This window comes from Betta splendens, chromosome 5 (genome assembly GCF_900634795.4).
Source record: "Betta splendens chromosome 5, fBetSpl5.4, whole genome shotgun sequence".
Classification (NCBI taxonomy): Eukaryota; Metazoa; Chordata; class Actinopteri; order Anabantiformes; family Osphronemidae; genus Betta; species Betta splendens.
In genome coordinates this window covers 6157599-6174918 of record NC_040885.2, presented here as the reverse complement: position 1 = coordinate 6174918, position 17320 = coordinate 6157599, and the positions used below count along the sequence as shown (strand labels likewise).

Here is a 17320-nt window from a genome sequence, read left to right as displayed (position 1 = left end):
TCACCCCACCAAGATCTGTGTACTTTTACTGTATAGTTTAGGATTTTAGTAGTTCCATGTTATGCTGAAATATGGCCCTTACAGTCAAGCATAAAACTAATAAGTACTGCACTACAAACAGTGTAGTGTGTAACTTTCTTTTTTATTGTTTTAAGTCTGTATTGTGAAGAGAGAATAATTGCATTAAATCTAATCCTGAATATTTGGTTATATACATTTTGTATTTACATTGTAATATCTAGTTTTGAACACTAAAATGTGTAAGAACAGAGACGGCAATAACTTTGATAAAACAAACTCCAGACATGGGAAATGGTTCAATGAGAACAAATAATGATTTCAGTATCCATCCATTTTCAACCGCTTTTTCTGGGGGCGGGTCGCGGGGGCAACAGTCTAAGCAAACTCCAAACTTCCCTCTCTCCGGACACTTCCTCCAGTTCAGCCAAGCCCAGGACCTGTTTGCCTTGGGAGACCCTACCAGGGGCATTTAGCCCCCGACAACATAGCTCCTGGGGTCATTCAGGCACACAAACTCCTCCACCCCGTTAATGTATGTTTCACACATAAATATTCAGTTTTTGACTGTTCCATGACTTTATATTAAATATTAAACATTTAGTTTCAATATTAAAAGTCACACTTTGGAGTCCTAACAGATGGTAATAAAAGGATTTAATGTGTGTGTGCTTAGCCTCACTCACAGTTTTTTATATGAAAAGTCACATAATCTGGGCCTGGAACTATGCACCAAGTCAAGTTATTAATCATCAAAGTTGACTGTATTACAGTATGACATAGTACTTTCTATTACTGCTAAATCCTAAACTGTACAGTAAAAATACATGAATATTTGTGTGGTGATAGTACATCACTAGTAGAACAAGGGGAAAGTGGTCTGGGCGTGGAACTATACAACAAAATTAAGTTATTGATCATTAAAGTTGACTATACGGCCCGTACAGTTACAGAATAAATTGGTAGTTTTGAATACTAATAAATCCTAAACTATACAGTAAAAATACACAGATTTTTGTGTGGTGATAGTACACCTCTAGTAGATCAGGGGGAAAGTGGTCTGAGCCTGGAACTATGCACCAATGTTAAGTTATTAATTATAAAAGTTTTACAGTATGACATGGTATTTTTAAATACTAATAAATGCTTAATTTTACAGTAAAAGTACACAGATCTTTATTAGGCGACAGTTTTTCTATATATGCAATATTTTGTTTCGTAGTTTTCCATATTTTGAACAGACCGACGTCTCGCTATGAAAAGAGGAAGTCGCGACGAGCGTGTTTTGTGCTCTGCTGTAAAGCGCGTAATACGGGCGCAAGACGTTTTTGAAGCGCGGCTGGCTGAACGACGGATGAACGAACGACGGCTCACTTGACCGCAGTTGCAGGCAGCAGCAGGGTCAGCGAGCCCAGGCGTCCCACCCCACAGAGAGCGTCGGTGATGGCCCTCTTTACGTAACAAAAGCGGCTCTTGGCAGGGTGCCAGCTGGAGCGTGGCGGACAAGTGAACACCCAGCCGTAGTTAGGGGTATATGTAAAGGTGTACGTCCCTTAGTAGTGAGATTCTATGAGTAAGGAGTTACAGTAGTCCAGCCTAGAGGCAACAAATGCATGGATCAGTTTCTCTACATCGCTCTGGGAGAGGATGGTTCTGATTTTAGCTATATAGCTAAGATGAAACTAGGTTTGTTTAATATATGATGTGACAGAGAGACCCTGGTCAAAGATGAAAATAAGGTTCCTCAAACTAGACTCTGTAGCTATGTGATTCAATAGTGTCTCTCTGTGATTTTTAGGCCCAACGATAAGAACCTTAGTTTTATCTGAATTTGGTTTTACTAAATGTATAAAATCTATAGAATGCTTCCTATTTTTATTATCTACTGTAGATGGGACACATATAGACTGAACAGTATTGGACTAAGCACATAACTCCAAAGCTAATCCTTGTGAATATTTATAATTAACATTAACAAACTGGGATCCGTTCAACAAATAGGATTTAAACCATCCCACTGCTGTTCCTTTATTTCCGATGCTACTATATGACTATACTCTATGAGATTTGTGCAGAAAATCTCTCTAAGTAAGACAGAGGTCTTACCTACTATATGACTGTATACTCAGCCTGTCTGTAGTGCTGAAAAGAAACTTAGGGTAGTTTTTATTTTCCTCAATTAAGACTGTTTGATTAGACTGTTCTTCCATGTTATGCATTGAAGAACGTGTCTAACATTGAAATCGTGTCTAACATTGTATGCAGAGAAGTATGGAGAACCGAAACCACCAACGGCTTGAAAAAAGGGAAAAGCTAAATGCATAAATCTTTCTTTAAAAAAAATAGAAAAACATTAATAAATATTTTACTAAAAATATAAGCATTTATACATTTCTTTTTCCAAAGTTTTATATATTTGCACAGTATATTCATAATTTAAAAATTAGTACATTTATTTTCTTTTTCCTTTATATTTGATTATGGCGGTTTCAAGTCTCCATAGAGAAGCTGCAGCATCATCTACAGGACAATAAACCTCTTTATGAGGATTAAGGTGACTGTTCTCTGTGTAGCTACAAGACAATAAGGCAAAAGATGACAAAATCATCTGCTTGAATCTGGCAACAGCGTCAAAAGCGAGAAAACAGGAAATACCAAAATAAGACCAGAAACTCATTTAAACTAACATATTGATCCTGCTGCAGCCATGTTTCAGTAAGACAACAGATCTGTGATGGTCACGTATCACGTCGTTTACTAACAGGGATTTAGATGAGAGAGATCTGATATTCAATAAATCACATTTAATTAACTTATTGTTACTTTGTTTATATGTTATTTTTTAAGGGAAATCGTTTTGATGTTCATTAAATTCTGGCAATCACTTCATTTTGTGTCCAAAGAAAACTATGGAAACTGAAAACTACCTGGATGCAAGTCTATATGTCTTTTTGTTTTACTTATAATTAATAAATAAACAAAGGGAAAGTTTTTTTTTTTAATAATTGCCTTCAAGACCTCCAATACAAAAACTGCATTTAGTTTTGTATGTTTGTAATTCATACTGTACATAGAGAAATAAAAAAAATATATTTTACTACCACAGTGAGTGATCCTTTCAATTAATTTATTTTACTCATTATATCTAAAAAACAGTGTTGTTTTATTTACTGTATAGACTGTATACAAGACTGTATACAGGAAAAGGGGTCCAGCTGTATTTCACAACATATTTTAAAGCAAGGCGACAAAATAGACAAAACCAAAATGCTAAAACATTTCGCTAAACACAATGACATTTGAACATTTTGGAAAAGGTAGGGACCAACTCTTGTTTCTGATTGGTCAGAAGCAAGTCAATCTATAGTTTAGATTTTCTGTTTCTCCCTGCAAGCAGAATCTGTGGTACCTTTCTTTTCTGTCATTGTGTTTTGTGAAATGCTGTTTTTTTTATTTCCCATTGTGTATTGCCCCAGAAGGCACACTGTATGTTCATGCCAACAAAGCATTTTTAATGGTTTCTGTTTATAACGTCTCATTCATTCTCTATACTGTAAACTCATTAAAAAATCTATTCATAATAAGGCAAAGTGGAATTACCAACTGAATTTCCAATTTCAGTTTAGTTATAATCACATTTTGGAATACTGGAAGTTTAAAAAAATTAAAAAAGTTAAAAAAATGAAATGAATTGAAAAATGAATTTAATCCTGAAGTGTAGTAAACTGTATTAAATTAGCTTTAATTATGTTGGATCTGCCTTTTTTGATTTTTCAGTCAACATGGCTTCAGTGGACCATCTGGACCAGCAGTGAGCCTAATCCAGTTGGAGGCACCTCCGTCCATAGTTCCTTATATACAGTAAGTAATCTGAACAAATTAGACTAGCAATGCTGTTACTCACAATACAAACACAAGTGTTGCTGGATTCGTGTGTGTGTTTGTTCAGTATTTGCATAGTAAGGACTGGGAGAGGACTGACCTCTCCGTGTGTCTTTCTTATTTGTTACGAAATAAACAGACATGGTGTGAGGGTGAGGGCAAAATGCCACCACTTTGTTTCTCATCTTAATGAAAACTTGTACCTCTACCATATCATGTTACACATAGAGTGGATCAAATTGCTGTTTCCAGTAGATTCTAGAGATGGAAAGTTTGATTCTTTTACCTGACTCGAATCTAACTCTCAAACAATAAAGTGAACAAATCATTTCAAGTCATTCATTCATTTACAGCAGTCAGAGCTGTAGCACTCTTTTGTTTTTTTTAAAGACAATATAGTTTGCATAGGAGGTCAAAATTCTTTTATCAGTGATTGTACTATTAAAAATCACATTTAAAAAACTCTTTTAATCTCTTTATATTGCACATGATTCAGTCTTACGTGTGCTGTGTGCTAAATAAATCTCCAGCAGAAACAGGCTCAGGCTCTGAAGTTTCAATACCTGTAAAAGAGAGAGCTCAATGTATCAAAGAAGTCTAAGCAGTCTAATACTATAGCTGTATTACTAGGAGTAACCTAAGCCAGCGCTAACTTTTGCTTTATCAAAATGGAAATGTTTTAGCCAGTAGTCTTGCAAATAAAGAGGTGTCTGATTCCCAAACCTGACCTCTACTTTCACAGTATTTGGTCATTTTGTGCTTTTTATGTAATGATAATATGAAGTACTATAATACAAATTAATTAAGTGATTTTAATTGACATTAAATACATACAATTATTTCAGCTACATTCCACTGGCAAAAGAAGGCAGTTATGGAGATCTCCTTTAAACAAAAGGCACAGGAAGCATAAAAATCAAAGATAACTCAAACAGCCACACTGTAACATCAAAAGGCACACAAAGACTCGTGGCCACTAGAGGTACAGTAATAGTTAGGTAAATGTAAACAATGGCTTCTTCTGTAGTGGGAAAGCCTCTACAAACAATTTTACAATGTAGTAGTGACATTTGTACAATTTAATTGAATGCATCTGACAAGCTGTAAAACAATCTTGTGTCCAGGTACTGTCATTCCACCATGAATGGGAAGGAGAATACTGCTGCTGACAAGATTATCCACTCTAGTGCATATATGGTGTCAGACTTGTCTCCAGAAACCCAGCCTTACGTACGGGTGAGACCACACATACACATTCTCATGTCAAGTAGAAGAGCCTAAGAGTTACAAGGAGATTAAAAAGGGTATCTATGTGTGTGTGTGTATTGTCGTGGAAATTTACAAAGAAGCTGATGAGAGAGTTGTCTTTTGTGTAATTTATTGTGATAAAATAAAAATAATGATGGGGAAAGCAAATTAAAACATTGACATGCACAATCAACAACCCAAAGACCAAAAACCCAAACCAGCACTGGGGAGACCAGAACATACACCACAAATATATACTGTAATACAAAGATCACAAAATGCCTAAGTTGCCTTTGCCTTTTTTCCTTCCCCTGGCTGGGTGGACTGTCTCCCCCTGGTCCAATCAAATTGCGTATTATCACCTCATCTATGTAGCCATAATAGAAGATGTTTTTTTCCACTACCACCCACACTGGAGCCTCGCTAGCAGAGAAAAGGAGCAATAAACGTCAAAGAGACAAAGGGGGAGAGCTCCCTGACCTTGGTTTTGGGGTGTCAGATCCAGGGAGGGCCAGGACAAAACAATCACAATGAGGGGTCTCAAACTGATTCCGTTGAGGGCTACTGTCCCTGCTGGTTTTCTAACTCTCTCTGTTGATTACCTTGACCAAGTGTGTTCAGTCAATAAGGAGCTGGAAAAACTAACTAACGTATCTAACAAACCAGCAGGGACGGCAGCCCTCAATGGAATCGGTTTGAGACCCCTGCTTTAAACTGTTTGTGAGTGTTTCTTCCTGGCCCTCCATGGACCCCTGGTCTCAAACAGAGGAGGTGGCGATTATCTGGCTGAGGCGGTTTGGGCCTTTGCAGAACAGCAGTGGCGACAGAGCATTTACTTAGAGTCCTGTTGATCCCCGTGATCCATGTGTGAAGCATTCAGTCATAGGTTTTCATGTAGTAAGTGCAGGCAGGTCTGGTCTTACAGTTTCAGGTGAGTGCTATGTCTAACAGTAGCTGTTTTGCTCCTCCATTGGTTTTACTACCAATTCCTTTCTGGGCACTGCTCATGTAATGATTCATGTGCCTGCTCATCTTGGCTGCTATGATGCCTGACAGGAGCTTCCATGTTGTGCAGAGGCTGCTATGTTCTGGGGGTTCTTCAGGATCAGGACTGTTTGGCCTTTTGTTAACCATTCATGTTGGGTTCCATCCACTATTAGGCTATTCATTTGTGCCACCAGGCACTCATGGAGTGGAGTTAGCTTCTTTAACCAGTAGGCGTGGATCATGTCAGGACCTGGTGCAATACAATTCATTATAACTTTTCTTGGATGTCTGCCTTTGTGATGGCTACGGGATCTTGTTCAGGAAGGTTGCTGTGGTGTGTTCTCAAGTCCACCAGCCACTTGGCATTGCTGTTATTTGATGTCTCCCATATGCCTTTCTCCAGCCTTGGTGGGTCTGCTCATGAATAATGTGATTTGTATTAGCTGTGATTTTCAACACTACCTCACCCTTTGTGTCTTTATATTGGTACTTGAAGTGGGGGAGGGCTGGTGGGTTCTACAACTGTATTTGTTTGACCAAACTAAATTGGGAAATACAATTGACTTCAACTACTGTTATTTATGTTACTCTTTAATATTCTTCTTTTATAATTTGATTGCGACAGACATCACGGACTCCCAAAAAAATAGCAACATTTGGAAAGCGTTCCAATTCTATGCGCAGAAATCCCAAAGCAGAGGTCACCAGACGTGGGTGGCTGTACAAACAGGTACAACTTTCTGTTTCTTAGCTGCCTTAATGTGAATAAAGAAACAATGTATTTGGATAAATTAATAATGTGAATTAATAATGTGATATTATTTGCCACAGACCAGCAGTGGAGTGAAAAAGTGGAACAAGAGGTGGTTTGTACTCACTGACAGATGTCTCTTTTATTACAAAGGTTTGTGTTTCATTTTCTTTATATTCTCATTTGTTAGATTTAGTAAAATTTGTAAGAAGGTAGCATTTTGTAATTACATGTGTGTTGGTCTTTAGTAGAAATGTCACTTTTTAATTTGAGAAATTATGACCTTGTAAGTAGAAGAATAAGTTTCTTCTAAGTTGATTTATTGGCTTGAATAGCTCAGTGTAATGTATATATATAGTATACAACCCCTTGGGGTTTGAAAAGCGTGGCATCTTTAAAAAACTTTTAAATCTGTTTTGCTTCATTTTTACTGGAGCATCATTTTACAGTGAACTAGAAAAAGTAATTTCTCAGGAAATTATGTGGGAGATCTGATCTGCTGCCGCAACAATACCAAACGCTGATTAAGCTGCTGGCGTCAAACAGTTGACTACGGCAAAACGGTGAAAACAATGAAAACAAGAAAACGTTGACAAAGATTAAAGCGATGACAAAAGATGGCGATTAAAGTCATAACAAGGATTCTAAAGTTGACCAAGGTGAAAAGATGTCAACGATTATAAAAATCCTTATCTGTGTAATAGTTTAAAAACTGGTCTAAATTTACCATTCAAAGGCAAAAACAGTGCAGTTTAAGCTAATAATTGGCATTGGTGCTTTTATTTTGAAAGGATGTAGAGGAAGCATGTGTGGGTAATTACTAAACTGTTAATCTTTCTTTAAATAGTCATAATTACCCATCTAAAAGCAAAAATGTTGGTATTAAAGCTAATTATTTGGCTTGGTGCTTTCATTTTGAAAGGATTAAGAGGAAGTGTGTGCCTAATTACTACACAATCCAATAGTGTAGTTGATTAATCAGTAATAAGCATGGAACTGCTGTCTACACTGAGCATAAGCAGATAAGCAGCAAATCTGCAGCTGCGCTGTCGCCATGGAGACGAAAGGTGGGAAAATCAGGCTCACTCTGCTCTGTGAAAGCAGACTTTCACCCTAGATAAATAGCCTTATTCCAGCATAACCATAATAGTTATTACAAAAATATTTTTATGTTATGAATCCCAAGGCTTCCCTGAACATGTGGAGTTAATTTTATGTTTGAGGACGAAAGCTTGTAGTCACAGTCGCAATTTCAAAATATGTCTACTCTTGTTTTTCTCCCCAGACGCCTCCAAAAATTATCATTAGAGTCTATGGGAAGAATTCAGGATCTCTCTGCGCTTTGAGGTCAATAGCGACTAAATTATAGGTCTGAGGGTATCGCCAGACACATCATTAGAAAGAAGACAAGTATGATTTACGATCTACGATTTACTAAAATAATTACGTTGATAGAGTGAAAATTGTGGCTGTAGTTACGAGTTAAATACAGAAGTTCTGTCTTTAAAAAGCGCACCTTCTCACTGTAGCTGTGACATCACATACTCTAGCTGACGCAATACACACTAATGGAAAAAACTGAAAATGTAACAAAAAACACACAATATTTAAATGCTGACAAGTTGAAAAGTATGGAAGATACGAGGACCCTGATTTACACAGAGAAGGTTAAACGATGATCAACGCTTTTGAAGTTGAAATGACGTTTCTACGCTAAAGTATGACGATTACAGACGCTGATGAAAAGAGGCAAGTTGACAAAAAGTTGAACGATGATTTCCATAGACGACCATTATAAAAAAACGATGAAAAAAGTTGAATAACATAAAAAGTTGAAAAGCTGAAAACGTGAAAAGTAACAGCCCCCGGCGTTTGATGTTGTAGCGTTGAGACGATGAAGCCGACCAAAAAACGGGTCAAATAATAAGAAGTAGAAGAATAAAGACCGAAGATATCAATAGTGAGCTGCTCAGCTCTCACACTAAATAAGATTCAGGACTGGTTTACCAAAAGCCTGGACGCTGGGGATCTAATACTGGAAACATGATCGACAATCTGGCAGCGAGTTAGTGAGTACTGGGGTTTAAATGCCTGACTGATTACTGATTGACAACAGCTGAAGAATCATGTGACTGGAAAGTGAAACAGGAGGAAACCAGAGCAGACCAGGACACAACCTCAGGAAAAAACAAAAATCATAACAATAACTGATGACAATCAGCGCCCCCTGCATTAGTGACCCTCACTGACTTGGAGTCCTGTCAATCCTGGGTTGGTGTTTTTAGACCAGTTGCATAGCTTCTAACAAGTAAAATGACACCTCATTGACCACAGTCTTGCTAGGCACAGATATGTCCGCACCGACACCTGCTCTCTGGTGGACATATGTGACAGATTTGGACAGGCTGGACAATGACTGGAAACTGGTTTTATTTAGTCTGAAAGGTATAACTAACTGTTGTTTTGGATAGATGCTCAGGACTCATAGTTCTCATAACTCAGAACTTCCTGAACTGTCTCAGAGCTCCAACAGGTTCTGACTACAGCATTGGGCCAGCTGCTCCACCACATGTATGCAGACTCACTACCATCCTGGATCAGCCCAATGACAGTCATGTCGTTTGCATACTTCAAGAGTTTCAGATGCACAAGTGGGAAGAGGACACGCCCCTGCAGTGTAGAAACTAGATTTGTGCCTGGAAGTCCTTTGTTTCAGTGCCCTGAAGTGCCGAAACAGCTAAAACCCTGTCCCCAAGGTGTGTGGAGTCAGACATGATTTTCCTTGACTGTTTGTTTTCTACATCCTGGACATGTACAGTATAGGTCCAGGATGAAGATTGGGCAGAGGAGTGCCAATAATCCTCTCTGCCTTACGAACTGTCCAATTTACAAATAGTCTTCATACGTCTGATTTAGCTAAGCCAACCAGACCATTATCGAAGTGTACAGAACAGGTTCAATAACTAAAGAATAGAAAAGAATCAGTATTTCCTGTGGGAAGTTGAACGTCCTCAGTTGACGGAGGAAATACAACCTTTTGTTGGGCTTTTTTTGCGATAGAGTCAATGTGAAACCCACTTCAGGGCCTGAGACATAATGCAGCCTAAGAATCTGAGTCACTCCACAGTAGCCACAATGTCATCTGTGATGTTGAGATGAGGGGGTGATGGAGAGTACTTCCACTACCATCTCCACTGTCCTGTTCTGATTCATCACCATCTTGGATAAGCCCAATGACCGTGGTGTTGTCTGAAAACTTCAGGAGTTTGACAGACATGTCTGTGGAGGTGCAATCGTGGTTGGCACAGAGAGCTGAGTAAGCTTGGGCAAAAGGAGGTCTTTAAGTATGGTGTTAAAACCCGAGTTGCAGGCCAAATTGGAAATTCAGCTAAATCGGAAATTCAGCCAATGGACCCAAGTCTACAGGGGCAACAGCCCTGAGTTGGTTCCCAGCACCATTACCTCAGTCTTGGAATCTTAGAAATGTAACTATCTCTCTTACTAAGAGGGACATAGATCTGGCAGTCATCAACAACGCAGTGAAGAGACATGCCATATTTTTTGAGGATAGAACCTAAGCAGAGACGTGAGCAGCTCCCAGGACAGAGGAGCAGAGGAATATTTGAAATCTCCCAGATGGACAAAGAAAGTTCTGTCCTTTAGGTAGGACATAAACCAACTCAGAGCTGGGCCTTTTATACCAACCCTGTGTTCCAAGCGGAAAATCAAGATATCACAATCCACTAATGCAGCAGTTAAATCAAGAACAAGAACCACACAGTCACCAGAGTCAGACGTTAGGAGAATGTAATTACAGTAAAAGCCCACAGAAGGTAAAATTCTGTATTGTGGTTTGTTTTAAAACCAGATTAAAAAATATCCAATAGATTGTGCTCATTTAAAAATGCTGTTAACTGACTACGAACAATTTTCTCTAAAAATTGATTAGAAAAAGGTAATCTGGAGATTGGCCTCCAAGTGAAGTGTATCGAGACCAGATTTTTTAATGAAAAAAGTTAAAGTTTTCACAACTTTAGTCTGATGAGCATTAAAGGGTTTGCCAATAGACTGGAAAAGCACACGGGGTTTGTGACATTAACAAATAATAGCGTCACTGTTTCCTTTTAGCATTTTTTACTGTGGACTCAGACATGGAAAGAGTCTATAAGCATTTGACACTTGCAGTTTGTCCTTTTTCCACCTGCGGTCAGCTCTGTGACAGTGAGGCAGGCTCACAGCACAAGTATCATCATTTAGCCAGATCTGGAATTTGGCTTTGGATTGCCTCGTCTGATTTTAAGTGGAGCCATCCATTACCTGGCAGGTGGACTGAAAGATGGTGCTGAACACGTCAGTAGAATTTCCCACGAAGAACTCATGGATAACGGAAAACTAAGTTAAAAACACAGAGGTGAGCAGGAGTGTGACTTTTAACAGTGCTACAAGGCATAGAAACGTTAAAAACCGCAGGCATATGGTGTTAGAAAACAACATCACAAACCTTCAAGCGGCCATGCAAAGTCAAACTATGGGTTTGTCTTGACAACACATGATATTAAAATCACCAACTGAAAGGACACTGTCATATTTTGGCACGACTTCAGCCAGGAAGTCAGTGAATTCATCTATAAAATCCTTATTATATTTTGGTGGTCTGTAGATCATTGCAGAGAGAACAGGTGAGCTCAAAAGCAAACATTGAAGCTGGATAAAGAGGTGGACAGTGAGAGCTGTTTAGGCCATAGCGGCTAATCCTCCGCCTCGGCCTGACATGTAGGGTGAGTTAAAACCAGTAAGGAGGCAAGGACACTGGACTCACCAGCATTTGCCCATATCTCAGTCACAAAAAAAATCCAAACCACTAAAAAGAAATTGTAAAAATAAAAGGTGGCATTAGCCAGGCAAAACCTGATTGGAGCCAGGTCATTTACTAATCAAGGAGTCCGTTTGAGGGGTTGCAGGTTCCACAGAGTCACTCCACGTTGACTAGGTGAGGAGTGGGCAGGTAGCCGGGCTGTAAAAGCGGTAACGTTTCTTTCGTTGTGGTATCCTAGGTGCGCTGGTATTTCTGATAGTAATGGGGGCAACATTTTAAAATCATCTTGTGTAATCCGCACACTGTTTTCAGGCAGCCTGAGATCCAGTAGAGACTGACAACTGTACACAGGCAGAGAGTTGACATTTTTAAAAAAATAAAAAAACAACAACAGCACAAACATAAAGTTTGGAAAGACAGACGACAAGCCACACACAGGCCCCATCTTGGATTGAATAGGCAAACTGCAGGGGGTCCAGCAGGGGCTCTGTGATGTCCTTCAGGTGGTTCATCAGCCTTCATCATCATTCTAAGATCTCAGGAATTTGAAAAAAGAGAGCCTAACCTTCAGATCAAGCAACTTATTATCTCAGAGTTATCCTGTTGTTATATCTAATCAGTTGTGCTCTCAGGTAGCGTCTAGGCGCTGGCTCCTGGGTCTGGGAAGCATTTCCTGAGCCTTGTTGTTTGAATGAAACAGTCTACAAATCAGCCTCCAGGCTTTCCATGCAGGCCACATTAGGTTTCTTTGATTGAACATCTGGCATCCTAATAATAATTATTTTTGACATATTTTATTTTATTTTTGTACTTGAGATCCCCAACAAAGGATTCCTGTCAGAACGTCAAAGGCAGCGGACCCACATGCACGGCACGGACAAACTGGGATTATATAAAAAAAGGTTTTATTCCAACTCAAAGTCTGGATCAGGCAGGGTCATACACGGACAGTTCATTCGGCACTATGCACAGGATCAGGCAGGCTCGGCGTCAGAGACAGGCAAAGTCCATACACACAAGAGGCTGGGTTACAATACCGTTCCGTCAGGCGTAAATCGTGGTCGGGCAGGCAAGCAGGGTTGGTATCAGGCAAGATCAGAACTCACGGCAGACAAGGTATCAGGCAACATCAGAACTCACGGCAGACAAGAATTAGGCAGACGATGATCACGGTGGTCTGGAACAAGGTTCGGTACACAAGGCTAGGCGAAACATGAAGACGCTGGAAGGTGGTGGAATAACACGCAAACACGATCTAACAATCTGGCGAAGTGCTAGAGTGAGAGGTGGTGCTTAAATGTACTGAACTGATTAATGATGGCATGCAGGTGTGGCTAATGACCGGTAGAAAACGGGGAACAGCTGTGACACGACATGAACAGGAAGTCCTTTCAACATAAAAGCGGAAGTGAAACCAAGACGTGACAGTGAGTCCTTCAAAATAAAACCCGAGAAAAGACACAGACATTACCGAAAGGAAGGACTACAAAATAAAACAAGGAGCAGGACCAAAGACTGTGACAATTCCAGTTTACCTTGTGGCATCAAGCAGCCATCTTCTTAGTGAGTTTTTGTCACACAAGTTTGTAACACAAGGCACTGGTCACTGCATTCACCCCTGCCCAACCACAGAGTAGCAGTTAGTGCTAATAAGTATGGCAGTTCCTGTTTATTTATACAATATACTATAGATAAAGTATGTGGGATCATTTATTGTACAGGGTTTATTATTGGGTTCCCATTAGTCATAGAATTTGATAGTTTGCTTTTCATTGTTGTTCTTTAGATGTATTTGTTCCAGTGGTAGCACTTATTGGTGTCCTGACTATCGACCATTCACAACACATACTGTATAGCATGTACTACATCATAAAGACCTATGGGTGGTGAGAAACTTACACTAATAGCACACATGCTGGTATGACTTGTCCCTCCGGCCTCTGTGTTTGTGATGTCACTTCTGGTTTGCTTCCTGTTCTTATAATGACTGTTGTCACCTACACCTGTCTTTATGTATGTGTATTGTGGGTCTGTTTCTTGTCTAGGTTTGTTTTTTCATGTATTTTGCCCTGTGCTGTTAAACCGTCTGTGGTCTGTTTGTGTGTTTTGTATTAAACTGCTAATCTGTGTCTGAGTTGTTGTCCTGCTATTGCAGTGATTTTGAGTTCAGGGTTTCTGTTTGTTAGTGGTAGTGTTCTAAAAATAGCATTTTATCCTGCATACACAATTTATTATGAGTTTGCTAATATATTGTTATGTGTTTATTATAGTGTCTGCACCTTGTATTTTCTGTGCAGTTCATTTATGGACTGGATCCTCCCCTACTATGTACTAGTACTGGCCAGGTAGTAGTGTTTTAATGAAATTGTTTTGAGAGAGAGATGAGAAAAAAGTATGTTATATATTATAATATCAAAAGGTTTACAAATGTAGACATCAATTCTTTACTGGGTTGGTTGACACTAGGCACACAGAGAGAGTATGGTCTGTTTACTTGCTTTTCAGTTGTGTGCTTGTGTGTGGCTGAAGTCTTTTTGGTACAGACAAACAGCAGGTAGAGTTGGCTGAAGGCCAAAATTCTTGTAACACTGAGTCACATAGGCTGATCATTATCTTGCGCAAACACACACACACACACACACACACACACACACACACACACACACACACACACACACACACACACACACACACACACACAGGAATCAGCATATTGTATGATTGCACAAGCCCTTCCCCCTCTCTCAGATTTCTGTCTTTCTTCCTTTGCTCCCTCTTTCAAGCACACTCCCATAAATATAGTCTGTCAGCGAGCGGTAGAGGTATGTTCAGGAAATCACTGGTGAGTGCACACGGTGTTCATGTGTATGTCTTTTCCTACCTACATATATTATTTACAGTATGTAGCCTCGGTGCTCTCCTACTACACTACTATTACTTATCAGTCCTGGATTTTGGTATGTCAGTGTGCGAGTCATTACCACCAGTTATCACCTAATGGAATCCATTCTGAGAAGCTATTAGCATAGCAGCAGAGTGCACTAGGAGGACAGCTACATTTTTGTGTTTAGAGTCTAAACATATTTTCTTCTTTTTTCCAATACAGGTTAAGTGAACCTCAGGCTCTAATTTCTTTTAATTTTTCAGACAGTATTTGTGACCATGCACCAGACTGTGTTTCAGTAATTCAGTGCAACCATTTTTGTGTTCACAGATGAAAAGGAGGACACAATATTAGGGAGTTTGCCACTGCTCAGTTTCAAGATAGCTGGAGTTGAACCTTCGGACCATATAACCCGCAAGTTTGCCATTAAGGTTAGTGACCTCAGGATAGAGGATTGGAGGGTGCTGGCAGGTGTGTATATTTCATACAGTAGATACTTACTTACTTACTTTCATACTTACTGTATTCAGGAAAAAAATTTGGTTCTGTGTTCTCTTGTAAGAAATATTCCTGATTCACTGATGCATATGTGTAATTACAATGCCAACATACGATAGAAAATACGATAGTAAGAAAAAATATTGTATATAAGTTTTTTTTTTTCTTCGTATAATTTTGTTTATTACAATGATCAAAATAACCTAATTTAAAATAAAAAATTGATACAAAAGCAATTTTTGCCCATACAATTTTAAAAATGCGTTCAGGCTGAGTTTCTCTCAGAAACCCAATGTGCATCATTGTCAGCGAATATACAGGTGCTGGTCATAATTACAATGTCATCAAAAAGTTGATTTATTTCACTAATTCCATTCAAAAAGGGAAACTTCATTACACACAAACTAAAATATTTCAAGGGTTAGGGTAGGGGTTAACCCCCCACCCAGTATCTCAGAAAATATGAGCTTTTACTGTAGCTGTATGATTTCTGTCTGTCAGACTTAGTGATGGGAAGTTCGGCTCTTTCACAGATTTGGCTATTCTGGCTGTGGCTCTCAATCGGCTCCTAATTTATTATTATATATTATATTTTAGCAGATATTTTATCAATTATAAATGGTTTGTGTGTTTCTAAGCATTGCTTTATTCCGTGTTTTAATAAAAGCCTTATTTTAATGCAGTCTTCTATTTAAAAAAGTACACAGTCACTACTGTTTAACATTTTAATCAGACCTTTAGGTCTTGACATTATAACACTTTAGATAATAATTTTTAGTGGAGGTTGACACATATTTTCATTTTACAAAGTATGCATTCAGGTTCGCCGTCTCCAATTTCAACTTTTTGCCAGCGTGCTTGCTTTTAAATCTGGCTCCCCGTGTTGTCACACAAACCCAAAGAACACAATGCACTTTCCACTGCCATGCCCACTAGCAGAAAGATTTTAGAAAGGCTCAGGTTGTTGGTAAACCAGTCAGGAAGGAAGCTGACATTATCCCAATCAACAACCTAGTGAAGCCGCTCTACAGTAACACTAGAGTACCACAATGTCTGCACTCTAATGTTGCTGTACAGTGTAGCCTCACTTTAAGGACACTGACCAGTTTACCTCCCTGAAGGTTCTGATGATGGAGGCAAAGGTGAAGCCACTCAAATGTGTTTGCCCAGCCTCCCTCATAGTCTACTACAGTACAGCTACAGCTACACTGGCTGGAATTTTATCTCAGACTGTCTGTCTCCTTGCCCTTCCTGTCCCTCACCTCTTTTCCTCTTCAACCTATCATTACATTTTTAGTGGATCCATTGTTCTATAATTCAAGGAAGTGATTCAGGCCCTTTTATCTGAATCTGATTGATGTGTGTTAAATTTTGATATGTGTTTTCAGCTTGGTAATAGCTCGCTAATCGAGCTCAAGTTGTGGTGACTGATTGGAGAATTTTGAATGACAGTGTTTTCTAACTGAGGACCCAGTGAAGGCCCTGAGAAATGCAGGGATTTATGTGTAGTTTTGCAGAAAGAGTTATCCAGATTCGACCTTGGTAAGGATAGTCTTTGCTTGTAATTCTATCTTGTGGTATATAAAATTGTTTACAGGATTTCTGGAATGATTACTATATAACCACTGTATTTATTTTTATTCATTTTGTTTTAAAAACAGACTTCGTCCCTTTATAGTGAATATGACAGAAATCACTAGAAACCAACATCACCAACAACACTAATACCAGTCACATGTGACTGTTGACACAGTTAACCTACCCCTTCCACCTTCTTTTCTCTGTTCCTCTTCCATCCATCCCTGTGAGGTCTGCTGGCCCTTGCTGTTTCCTGTTGTGGTGCAAAATACATATTGTAGGTACAGTGCTTATATTTTTCTATTCATATTTAAAAAATATTTCTCCTTCTGCAAGAGTTGTATGATACCATATTGTTTTTGTGTCTATGCAAATTATCACAGTTTTGTCATATTCTGTATGATTTGTTCTTTTGATGACAACATGCAACCACCATCAGTGCACCTAGTTTTTTTGTGGTATAGAGATGTTCTATGTTCTCTGCTATATTCATACAATCGAAATGCAAATGTATGTATGAATGTATACAGTAGATTGAAATTATTGTATACTGAGTTAGACAAACAGAGCCAAGGAAAAAGAACTATCAAACTGTAATTGTTAAAAGTCTCTTGAGTGTTTCTGAATTATTTCTGAGAGAACAATGCCATTACTAAGG

General features: G+C 38.9%; 1 protein-coding gene across 15 annotated transcripts in view; it reads left to right on the top strand.

Moving 5' to 3' along the window:
• plekha6 (pleckstrin homology domain containing, family A member 6) overlaps positions 1–17320 on the top strand; it is an 80254-nt gene that overhangs the window by 22220 nt on the left and 40714 nt on the right. For 10 of the 15 annotated variants that reach the window (XR_008694668.1, XM_029151826.3, XM_055508780.1 and 7 more), the window contains exons 2-6: positions 3796–3879; positions 5025–5136; positions 6761–6865; positions 6967–7039; positions 14917–15017. Coding sequence is in view for 9 of the 15 variants with exons in the window: in XM_055508780.1 (XP_055364755.1) it covers positions 3796–3879; positions 5025–5136; positions 6761–6865; positions 6967–7039; positions 14917–15017 (475 nt within the window). In the remaining 6 variants the exon portion in view is untranslated. Of the gene's footprint in view, positions 1–3795; positions 3880–5024; positions 5137–6760; positions 6866–6966; positions 7040–14423; positions 14545–14916; positions 15058–15140; positions 16940–17320 lie in introns of those variants that run through there. The other 5 variants (XM_029151827.3, XM_055508781.1, XM_029151829.3 and 2 more) reach the window with 5 other exon arrangements.